The 12,179-nt window shown below is 42.8% G+C and overlaps 2 protein-coding genes and 1 pseudogene across 2 annotated transcripts in view; 1 reads left to right on the top strand and 2 right to left on the bottom strand.

Moving 5' to 3' along the window:
* PYGL (glycogen phosphorylase L) overlaps positions 1-3,348 on the top strand; it is a 38,322-nt gene extending 34,974 nt beyond the window's left edge. Inside the window, exons 19-20 of the mRNA XM_003792148.3 lie at positions 39-105; positions 3,006-3,348. Coding sequence (XP_003792196.1) covers positions 39-105; positions 3,006-3,182 — 244 coding nt within the window. The 3' untranslated portion in view covers positions 3,183-3,348. The remainder of the gene's footprint in view (positions 1-38; positions 106-3,005) is intronic.
* Positions 3,349-12,179, bottom strand: part of ABHD12B (abhydrolase domain containing 12B) — a 60,194-nt gene continuing 51,363 nt past the window's right edge. The window contains exons 9-13 of the mRNA XM_012806551.2: positions 12,076-12,155; positions 6,725-6,807; positions 5,108-5,186; positions 4,391-4,509; positions 3,349-4,271 (exon numbers count right to left, since the gene is read on the bottom strand). Of these exons, the coding sequence (XP_012662005.1) occupies positions 4,244-4,271; positions 4,391-4,509; positions 5,108-5,186; positions 6,725-6,807; positions 12,076-12,155 (389 nt within the window). The 3' untranslated portion in view covers positions 3,349-4,243. The remainder of the gene's footprint in view (positions 4,272-4,390; positions 4,510-5,107; positions 5,187-6,724; positions 6,808-12,075; positions 12,156-12,179) is intronic.
* On the bottom strand, positions 8,882-12,023 carry LOC105887209 (annotated as a pseudogene).

Genomic DNA, 12,179 nt, shown 5'->3' on the forward strand with positions numbered 1-12,179 from the left:
TTCACTGTTTTTTTTTCCTTCCAATCACACAAAAATAGGTTTAAAGTCTTTGCAGACTATGAAGCCTACGTCAAGTGCCAAGAAAAAGTCAGTCAACTCTACATGGTGAGTGAGTTGCCAGTATTTATAAAGGAAACCAGTTTACTCTGGTTAATTAAAATGTGGGAGTTTTTGAAAATTAAATGGAAAATAATAAGGCCCCATTAACCAATTTCTAAAAAGTGAGGCAAGTGTCCAGGTGAGTTAGATCAAAACATGACTTTTCCCAAGTTTAGGCAAAGGTTGGGATTTCACATTTCAGTAACACTTGTAAATTTTTTAATATCCAAGTAAAAAAGTCACAAATAATTAAATATTTACTGAGCACCTGCCATTGCCATGTAGCAGGCATGTCCTGAAAGGTAAGGGTGGGAAAGGCGTCGGGGGTCCCCTTTATTCCAAGAAATGTGCTGGGCACTGAGAACAGTGGAATCCCCAGATGTCAGCCCCACACTGAAGGGGTCTTACCCAGCAGTCGGGGGGGCGGGGGGCCATCACCGTCAGTAATTGAAAAACCCCATATGCTAATTCTAAGGCTGAGCCTGGTTTCCTGGGATAAGGACTGACCTCTTATTCTTTGAAAATTGCAAAGAATACCTCATGGACTACTCATGGAGCAGGACTGTATGAATCGAATATAATCGTGTAGAAAGAGGAGAAGGTTCATACTTGAAAGAAGAATAAGGAAGACTAGACTGAGACAAAAAAGGCCAGAGCCCTGTGACTAAGCCTTCACGTACAACATTACACATCTGTATCACTAGCTCTCCAGGTGTGTTTTGTAAACATCTGGGAAGGTTGATCATCTCTGATAGGGGAGACTGTAGGGCACTGCAGGACCCCCAGAGGGAGAGATACAGGAGGCGGCCAGCAGTGTGCTGGGACTCCAGGGCCGGTGTTGCTAACATTTCTCTCTCCTCCTTTCCCATGACAGATGACAGGGTAGTCCCTACAGTCATCCTAGGTGTCCCATTGGGGTTTTAAAATGGGCTCATTCAAGGCCTGTGCTGCCCTTATCTTTTGGAAGAGCCACACCCAGTCCACAGCAGCTCGGTACTAGAGCACATTCATAGTAATGGTCACAAAAAGGCAGGGCAGTGGTCAAGCGAGGTGGCTTGGTACCTGCTTCCTAAATATTAGAGAGAGCAGCCACACACAGGCCCCAAGAACTCTAAGACAGAGGAGAGAGAATGACCACCTCAAGAAATATAAATAAAACCGAGCAGGAAAGGGAAATATGAACAAGGGCACAGATAGATGTGAATGTCAATTTTATACAGTGAGTCTCCTCTGTTAAGATTACGGCCCAAGGCTGAGCGTGGTGGCTCACATCTGTAATCCTAGCACTCCAGGAGGCTGAGGTGGGTGGAGTTCAAAACTAGCCTAAGCAAGAGTGAGACCCCATCTCTACTAAAAAATAGAGAAAAACTAGCTGGGTATTATGATAGATAATTGTAGTCTCAGCTACATGGCAGGCTAAGGCAAGAGGATGTTGAAGGCAAGAGATTGAATTGCTGCGAGCTATGATGATTTCCCAGCACTCTTCCCAGGGCAACAGAGTGAGACTTTGTCTCAAAAATAAAATAAAATAATGATCGTGGCCCAAATCCAAAAGATGCTCATCTAGAAACCCAGCATTTGATTCGATCTTTGTAGTTCATTAGTGCAGTGGTTCTCAACCTTCCTAATGCTGTGACCCTTTAATACAGTTCCTCATGTTGTGGTGACCCCCAACAATAAAATTTTTTGTTGCTACTTAAGTAGTGGTTGGGGGTCACCACAACAAGAGGAACTGTATTAAAGGGTCATGGCATTAGGAAGGTCGAGAACCACCGCACTAGTGCCAACTGCAGTTTTTTACTCTTAACAATATTTGTATTGTTAAGCTTAGTAAACATGACCCACATGGCTAGGAAGTCTATTCATTATCCATTTAAATAGTTAAAGAAAATAAAGAGAGGAAGTTTTTGTTCTTCTCTTATTACAATAAGTTTCCAAAGTACTAACTTCAGACTCTATTTGACCAAACAATTAAGGACTATGTTTGGGACATCTGGAACATGGAGCCTTCACATATAAAGATTTTCCTTATCCAATGAATTTAGCAATGGATGAACAAAGTCAGTGGAAATTGAATTTTAATGTCTCTAGAAATCAGTTTGAACTTGAACATATTTATAGCACCTTAAAAAATGGGAGTAGTTTTGGTCTTTCTGTTAAATGCTAATGTATTGCTAACAGCTTTGAATAACAGTCTAGTAACTTCCAATAAACTTTTACAGTTCTTTACAAAATCATGAGGCTACAAAAGACATAGTTTCATATAGTCTTTGATATAGAAATTATGGGATTTTGATATATTTTTATTAAAGATAAAAGCCTAGTTGGCCCTGTTTTGGAATCCCTGTGGAGGAGTTGTGATTCAGTGTAAACCTAGTGGGGTGTGTGCCTTCAGAGAGAGTAGGAAAAGCTAAGTAGGCCAGGAAAACCTCCGCTGGAGGGTTTGCCCACCTCTCAGCTAACGTCCCAGAGCAGAGATTTTAGAACTGTCAGCCACAGACTCTGTCAGCCTGACAGGGCATCTTGCTGACAATGAATGTTAGTCTCTTCCTTCCCTGTGGCTTAAACGAGGTATCTACACTCCTAATGAAGAATGGGAAATACTGCTTACATACCAAAATGTAGTTAACCATAGCAGGAATTACCAATTAGGGAATTTACTTCCATGGTTTTTCCCAAAGTAGAAAATAATTTTTTTCATTCCTAAGAGAAATATTCTCTAAATATGAGAAAAGTACAGTCCACCCTACCTACAGCTTTGCAAAATAACGAGCGTATTTATAAATTCACTACAATCTATGCCTGTCATTCTCATGCAACGTGCCTGGACGTGCTTGGCCCAGTGTTTGTCATAAGCTTGCTGGGCGGCCAGGCCCTGGGTTGTGATACACGTTTGTTTTTTACAGAATCCAAAAGCCTGGAACACAATGGTACTGAAAAACATCGCTTCCTCAGGAAAATTCTCCAGTGACCGAACAATTAAAGAATATGCCCGGGACATCTGGAACATGGAGCCTTCAGATATAAAGATTTCCTTATCGAATGAATCTAGCAGTGGGATGAACAAAGTCAATGGGAATTGAATTATAAAGTGTCTCTACAAAACTTGGCTTTTTACCGAACTTGAACATGGCTACAGCATTCATTGATTTTGTTTTGCTAGCTAAAAATCTGGTTAAGTATCTCTGGGAATGGAGAGGGAAAATGTGTGACTGTATTAGGGCTACAAATAAAATGCCAGTTTCCAAGACCTACCCAAGTGCCAAAACTTAACGTGACTGCTGCTGCTAGGACTCGCTCCAAACTAATCAGAGGGTGAGAAAGCTGATTGGAACTTTTTAATGCCATTGAAATGAACTGAACTGAAACACAAATTATTTAACTACATTGGAGCAACTTTCTTATACTGCCACCTAAGTTGAAACTAAAGGCCAATCAAACTTAGTCCGTTCAGGAATATTAAACCAAAGTGGCACAATCTGGGTGCCTCACAAACAACCTGCCTCTTTACAAAATCATGAGGCTACAAAAGAAATAGCTGCATATATTCTTTGATATAGAAATTATGGAATTTTGATCTATAAAGAAATATAGAGTTGTGGAGGACAGGAAATCCAAGGTGAAGGCACTGGCAGACTGGCCAGTGAGGGTCACTTTCTGGTTTGCAGATGGTACATTTTCATTGTGTCTTCAAATGGTAAAGGGATAAAAAGCTCTTTGGGGCTCATTTCACAAGGGCACTAATCCCATCCTCAGAACTCAGCACCACCTCCCAGCACCATCACATTGGTGACTAGGGTTTCAACATACGAATTTGGGGGATGGACAAAGACATTTAGACCCATAGCAACCACGTGGGTTTGATAACTACACTTTTTTGGATGGAATCCAAACTTTTATCAAGTTCTGATCCTCCACAGTGAGGTTTTAGCATCCGTCACAAAGTGGAGCATGATAAGCTACATAAGAACATTGCTTACCACCTGGCATCCGGGCTTTCCCCTGTTAAACGGGCAAGTGACTCATACAAATGTCAATGGCTTCAGCTCACCCAGCCAGCCCAGTACCATTTTACATTAAAAGTGCACATCACAGGTGGTATCTGGACCAAGTCTCCTCTGAGGCTCTCCACTGCTCTCACACCTCATGCCCACTGCTTGCTCAGGAAATCTCTGCAGGAGAAGGACCCAGGTTAGTTCATGCACTGTCCCCACCTCACAGTCTAATTTAGCCAGAACAGCCCTAGTGACCTTTAAGGAAAAATACCCACATTTAACAAAACAGCTCTTACCTCACGGTTATTAGGAATGTGGAGTTTTCACAAAGGAGGTTGTGTCTGAAGCCGGGAGGAAAGATGACCATCTTGACCCTCTCTTTGTTTCTGTATGCATGGTAGGCGATCTCGTAGAGCTGCAAGGGCGGAGAGGCAGAGACTCAAAGGCTGAGCAGTCAAAGCTCTGGATTTTCTAGTCCAGTCATCCTAATAGGGCATAGAATAGCCAACCTGGGGAGTTTGTCCCAATAAGTCAAAGACACAGGGAGTCACCACCTGCCCAGCTGGCTGCCTATACGGTGAAGGACCTGGACACAACTTGGCTGACAGAACTCTGTGGAAACACCCCTGCCCTGCTCTGACCTCGTCACAAGAGGGTGAGAAGTGCTGTGCACCTGCTCCGCTCTGGCGGAGGTTTATTTGAAAGAAAAAGAACTACACCCCCAGTCTCAGAGCCACTATGGGAGAGACAGCAAGGGGGTTCCCCAGCAGCCTGGGACCTTCTCTGCACTGCAGAGCCCCACAGTCAAGATGGGGAGCCAGGCTAAGCCACAGTCACTACCTTGAGCTTAGAAGCCAAGAAAACTAATGCACATGGAATAAAACAACACAGTGTTTTAGGAGTGTGGAGAATCTCTTGTAATATCAGACACCTTCCCGTAGGCTGCAATTAAACTCCAGCTGAATGAAAAAGATGACCAGCACATGCCGGTCCCCACGGAGCACTCGCCTCACCTTTGTCCCATACTCCAAGGGCACGGTCTTGTCATCCTCTCCATGTAAGATGAGAAGGGGGGAGGACAGGAATTTAACACTAGGAACAAGTACAAGAAAAGCACTCGATTCATTAAGATTCCTTCCCTTCTAAGTTAAACCTTTAGCAAAACATGAGTTTTGGCCAAATTACAAGAAATCTCTTTTCTCCCAGGAAATAACAATTTTATATATTTTAAAAACTTCATACAGTTACTTTTTTCTCCAGGCAAGGTTTCCATCTCTTCTATTTGTACAATTTGGGGATTTTGTTGTTGTTTTTATTTTTTTATTTTAGAGATAGGGTCTCACTCTGTCACCCAGGCTAGAGTGCAGTGGCACAATTTCATTGCAGCCTCAAACCCCAGGTTCAAGTAATCCTCCTACATCAGCTTCCTGAGTAATAGCTGGGAATTATAAGCAGGTACCACCGCACCCAGCTAATTTTTAAAATTTTTTATGGAGACAAAGTCTCTCCATGTTGGAGAGACCAACCAAGACCCAGGCTGGTCTTGAACTCCTGACCTCAAGGGATCATCCTGACTCAGCCTCCCAAAGTGCTGAGATTATTCATACAAGTTAACAGTTAATTTAATGTACTTATGTGTGATTTATGAAAACACCGAGGAAGAAAAACGCTGAAATAATGAATTCAAACAGTATTAGAAGGACTTAACATTCTTCCTCATTCCACCTTGTTTTGTAACATCTGAATTATTTTAATTAAAAGACTACAAAAGATAACAAAATAATTTTAAAACCCCAAGATAACAAAAACTCCACAAAACCAAAGACATCTTTTTGTAGATATCCTATTTACTTCTCATAAATGCAGAGGATGGACAGGAAATTAGCAGATTTGATTAGATTCCTGTTCAACCCCCTGGTTTGGTCATTTGAAAGGGCTCTGGCACGAAGACTGACTTGTTTCCCCTCCCAGTGACTTTCTCAAACAATACCTCCCTGTCCCCCCAAATTCTGACATACATCCATCCCTGCCACAGTGACTTCCTGTTACTCCTGGAACTTGACTTCCCCCAGTGTGTTGAAATAGAAAAAAAATATTTCAACAAATGCCTATTTGGAAGCATTTTCAAATTCTCCAGCTGTCAGAGGCTAACTAGCCAAATCCCAGTTGCCGTATTTGCTGTGAGTCTAGCTGAATGGATGACAGGTGGGGAATTGGCCTATCAGTCGGATCCCCCAAGGAGTGTTAGACTAGGCCCTAGTGCAGTGGTTCTCAACCTTCCTAATGCTGCCATGTATTTTCATGGTTACAAAGAGGTCGACACCCAAGAAGTGCTGCCCTAGATGATCTTTGAAAGGTCTTTATAGGCCATAAATATACAACACCATGTATGGATTCAAAGGGGTACCAAATTCATGAAGTCATTGAAGAAGACACGAGGAAAATAGCAGATATAAAAATTCCTAAAAACCTTACCCCGAATCCTAGTCCCCATCTACAAACCATAGAATGATATTCCAAGAAGAGGAAGAATGATAGTGAGACTTCTCATCTCACCATCCAGGAGCCGCATGAGAGTTACCCCAGCATACTGTGGAAATAACAGTGCATATCTTTCATCGTCAGCGTACTTTTCATCATTAGGGAAGACTATTCTGTCTTTTCTCAGGGCATCCATAAGTGTGCGGAGAAATCCTGGAAGCTTCCGGAAAATCTATGTTTAAAAAAGAAAAAGAAAACAGTAATACTTATAACCCCAGGGTTAGACCTTTTGTTATAGTCTCCCACTGTGACCCATAGTAAGATAGAGAATAGTGATTTTCTATATATAATGAACTTTAAAAAACTTCTATGATCTTAAAAAGTTATGAACATGGGGAATTTGGGGAAAAAAACAAAAGAAACAGGAGAAGCGAGTCTCGCATAATTCTGACATCGCAGGTAATCACTGTTAACAATTTGCATTTATTTTCTATCTTGATTTAAAATACAGATGGTACCATGAACTCGTACCTTTCCATACTCACACGGGAGCAGTGGTCTGCAAAATCTAAAACTTGCTTCTGCTGTGAACATAACTTTAGTTGAGGGATAGAATATTCTGACGAGTCAGAAATTCTGATGAAACTATACAACTCATAGATAATTGATTTTACAGGATTTGACTGTTATAAACTGGTGTATATGATTTAAATTTACAAAGCTTTAAAAGACATGCTAGGCTTTAACCATGACCACAGGACTCGCTATATAACAATGCTCACTCTAAAATTGCTAACTTTCATCTTTAACAGCAAATTCCAATAAACAGAATGCTAGCTTAAGTTGTTTCCCCAGAGTTTTAAGTCAACATGTGTTATTTTAACAAATTTGTTTGTATGCCCTAAAAACATCCATTTCAACTGAAAATAGGCATACAGGAGAGAGAAACCCTGAGCAACACAGCACCTTTCTCTCCAACTCGGACCCTACCTCCCAAGTGCATCAAATGCACCAGCCTCCTTCTCTTGCTCAAACCATGCCAACAATCCCCAATGGCTCCCTGTTTCCTCCCTCAGCCTTCTAAAATCCAATTCCCACAGGAAAGCCAGACTCATTGTGATAACATGCAAATCTGATATGTCACGCTTTTGCCTAGCACTCTCCAAAGGCATTTGGAGTGAACCCAAACACTGGCCACTGAGGTGGTACAGAATCCAGCACAGCCTCTACCTCCAGCCTTATCTCTGGTCACTAAGCCCCTTCCTGCCCACCTTCAGGGCCTGCTCCTGGAACACACCAGACCTGATCCCCCCTCCAGGCCCAGGCCTTTGCTTTCCCTGTGACCCAAGATCTCCAGGTGTTCCCACACAGCTGTCTTCTCTGAGACTTCCAGATGTTCCCACACAGCTGCCTTCTCCTCTGAGACCTCCAGGTGTCCCCGCACAGCTGCCTTCTCCTCTGAGACCTCCAGGTGTCCCCGCACAGCTGCCTTCTCCTCTGAGACCTCCAGGTGTCCCCACACAGCTGCCTTCTCCTCTGAGACCTCCAGGTGTCCCCACACAGCTGCCTTCTTCTCACGCAGGTCTCAGCTCACTTGAAGCCTCTTCAGGGAGGTTGTACACAGCCAGCCAGTCACTCCCTGTCACATTATTTTATTGCTTTCATGGCCCTTCTCCCTATTGAGTTTTTTATTATGCACTTATCTCCTCTCTGCCTTACCACCAAGTGTATAAACTTCACAGTGTTATACACTAACACTCCCTGTGTCATCCTCAGAACCTGGAAAAGTTCCTGGCACATAATAGATACTCAATAAATATTGGCTACAGGTGGAACCAAAGGATTATGCAAATATACCTGATGTACACTTTTTTTGTTTGTCTTTTTAAAAGGCTATAATTTGGAAGAGGGTAGTCATTTCCAAAATACACTTCAGAGTCCCAACTTCCACATAGCTCCCTTACTCACAAGCCCTTTGGTTTTTTAGACAAAATTTAAGAGCCCTCATAAAGCCAGAAGTATTGATAACCCCTCAATGCACCCCAAAGCAGTGTTCACGCCAATGCCTCACGAAGACTGTGTTGTATAGTCTTTGTACATACTGTGTACGTTCTTTGTATATACTGTGTTGTATAGACCTAGTTTCTCCCTATACATTTCTCTACGGCTTGGTGGGAAGGTGGCTGTGGAGACAAAAAGCAAAACAAAGGGGAGGCCCAGGCCCGTGGGTGCGGGGAGGGGCAGGGAACACCACTTCCACTTTGCTTTGTCTATTTCTATTTTTTAAAAAAAGTCAGGGATGTGATTCATTGGAAGATAGAGGACAAACCCCAGGACAGTATGTAAGCTCCCGAGCGGGGTAGTGTGAACCGTCGGCAGAGAAGTGAGACGGGGACAAGGTCAGGCAATGCTTGCAGGCCAAATTCCTCAGGCGTTTCTGTGGCCCAGCTCCTGCCCTCCTCATCCACATTCACTGGCAGTTTGGTGGCCTCATGGCCCAGCTTGCTTGAGGGAGTCTGTGCTGAAGACCTTTCAGTGCCTCTAGTAACGAGCCGTTGATGGAGTGGCACCAGAATGGGTGAGGTGGTGAGCTCAGAGACCTTGATGTCACAGATCATGGAGCCCAGGTCCCGGGACTGGTTAAAGGTCAGACGGGCGCTCAGGCGGGTCCTGCTCGGTAGAGAGGACGTTGCCCAGGAGAGCAGTCTCGTGCTGGCAGTCTGATGTCACATGTCTGCTTTTCCGTGGGATCTGGTGTCGCCGACCTCCGGCGTTTTCCTGGCTCCCAAGTGTGGCTCTCCCTCGGGCTGGCCGCTTGCTACCCATCTGCGGACCTGGAGAGGGGCAGCAGGCCGCAGGGTAGTGAGGAGGCCTCGGTGCTGGATCACTGAGGGCTCTGGGGTCACACAGCGAACTGATGCCTCCTCCAGACACTTGTCTGCAAGGTCAGGGCACACAGCCCGTCAGGGTGGCGAGAGACCATGCACAGCCGCTGCAGCACCGGCCCAAGTTCCTCTCAGCACAGCGGCCCTGGCGCTCCAGGGCCACCGAGAAGTCCGGTCCATGTCGGATGAGCCCACGCTCTTGGTCATCAATGACATCAACAAAACGGAAGGAGAACGCACGCACATCTCTGAGTGTCAGGTGGGTGCCCACGACGACGTCACACATGCAGGCAGGCTGGACAGCCCACGCTGCTGTTCACCGCGTTCTTCTGGCCACCCCTGGCCCACCCGCAGCCTTCAGCTGCCATGTTGGGGGCTCAGGTGCGCGACACTTTCCAGAATCCCTGCTCAGCAGCTGTAAGCAAAGTCTTCTCACACAAGACACAAAAGTATAAACCAAAAATAAAAATATTAAATGTAGGAGTATTTCTTCATCATGATGCACCATTATATAATGAATATATTTATAATAAAACAATATTTGTATTTTGGTGCATTTATAAAGAAATTCTACAGCTAAAAAGAAATTCAACTCATTTGAAAAATGGGCCAAAGGGACATGAACAAGCACCTCATAAGAGAAGATGTCCAGCTGTCTCGTTAGCTATACAAAGTTGCCCACTAGTTGTCAGGAATATGCAGTTTAAAACCATAATGCCATGGGAATATGCGGACAAGGGAGTGAAGTGTCTGGAACTCTCATCCACAAATGGTGGGGGAATCAAATGGGAGACTCACTTTGGAAAACCACTTGGCACCATAATTAGTAAAGCTGAGCAAAGGCATCTCGGTACCTCCCAGTTCCGCTCCTATGTAAACCCAGTGAAACTTTCTCCATGTTTACAGAATACAGATTCAAGAGCATTCATAACAGCAGTACTATTAGTTCCCCCAACCTGAAAGTGACCCAAATGTCTATAAACAATGGAATAGAACAATAAATTGTGTTATGTTCATACAATGGAATCATATATAGCAATGAAAATGACCAAACTACAGCTCTACTGTATACACATGAATAAAATCCCACAGATATGTGTGTAATGATGGGGGGAGAATAAAAGGCATCCTATACAATTTTACTAGTGTGTGAAGTTCAAAAATAGACAAAACTATATTGATTAGAGAGGCACAAACGAGTGGTAGCACTATTAAAAAATGCACAGATATGATTGCCATAAAATTCATCAAAGTTGACATCTAAAATGGGCCACGTTGGATTGGAAAGTAACATGCAGAGGACTTCTGGAGTGCTAGTGGTGCTAATTTCTTGAGTTAGGAGGTAATTACACAGGGGTTCAGTTTATAATCACTCATTAAATCATGTTCGTGTATTTTCCCTATCTTGCTAAATTTCAAATTTTAACAAAAAAAATTTAAAAGCAAACTAATGAAAAGACTGTACCTGAATTCTGTTACATTCCTACAGTTTAATGAATTTATTAATAATTACTCAGAGTAAAACAATAGATGGTCAATTCATGGTTATATCGAAATGAATATTCAATCACAGAGCAAATTGAAAATGTTTTATTTATTAAAACTTAAATTACTTATAATTCAGTATTTTAGATTATAGAGGGGATTCCTATATTAAGTTGAAGCTTAGATCATAAAGACATTTTCAAGATTATGTGATTATGTGAACTGGCTGTCCTAGGAAGTGACAAGCTACCATTCCCTGAAAATGATTAAGCAAATTACAGAAAGTTCTGTGATGGTTTAAGCATAAAATAGTCCCAAAGTTGATAGTGAAAGTACCCCTAAGATGTCTTATAGCATAAAATAACAATTTTAAAATCAGATCCCCTTTAAAATCAAACTCCTCCCCCCTCCCTTCCTCTCCCTCCCTCCCCTTCCCCTCCCTCCCCTTCCTCTCCCTCCCCCTTCCTCTCCCCCTCTTTCTCTCCCTCTCTCCCTCTCATTTGCTAACATTATATGAATATATAAATAGCAGCAATTGAGGATCAGGCACGGAATAAAATTATAAAATTAGAATAATCTACACCACAGACTTTTAAGACTACACCTTGTAGCCCAATTCTTTATACTTTATATTCTCGGCAAGACAGACTTCTTTAGCTGAAGTACTATGTAAAAGCATTTGGCAGCTTCCATTGTCTAGAATTGACTAGAAATTTTCTTATGATAGTCATGAAAGACACGTGACTGACGTTCAGAGGGCTAAATGTCCCATAGGAATGGTTGTTTGGTTTACACTTTGAAAGGGAATGATAATAATAATAATAAAGCTGTGGCAAGTCTGTTAGCCAGTCACAAAAGGTAAGCGGAACAGTTAATGAGAAAAGAAAACAAACACCTTTCACTCTTAATAAGCCACTTAAAGTGTTAGAAGAAAATAAAAGAAACAGCAAATCCAAATCTAGACGCCATGTGTCCCCCTTCATGGCCACCGGTTAATAAGCTTTCACATCAGGTTAGAGTAATTTAGAAACACATGAAAGGCCAAGTGTGGGAAGGAAGCTACTTGGTAGACACACATGTGTGGAACCAGCTAGCTCTTTGACCCCAGTGGAGAAGAAGCGGGGGCTCACCTTTAACAAGGGGTAATTGATACTTGCAGTCCACATGTTGGTGAACGGAGCTTCCAAGACAATAGCATCTACTGGGCATCCTTGAAAATAAAAAAAAAAAAAAA

Source organism: Otolemur garnettii, unplaced genomic scaffold (assembly GCF_000181295.1).
Source record: "Otolemur garnettii isolate 467f Iridium unplaced genomic scaffold, OtoGar3 scaffold00054, whole genome shotgun sequence".
In the NCBI taxonomy this organism is placed as follows: domain Eukaryota; kingdom Metazoa; phylum Chordata; class Mammalia; order Primates; family Galagidae; genus Otolemur; species Otolemur garnettii.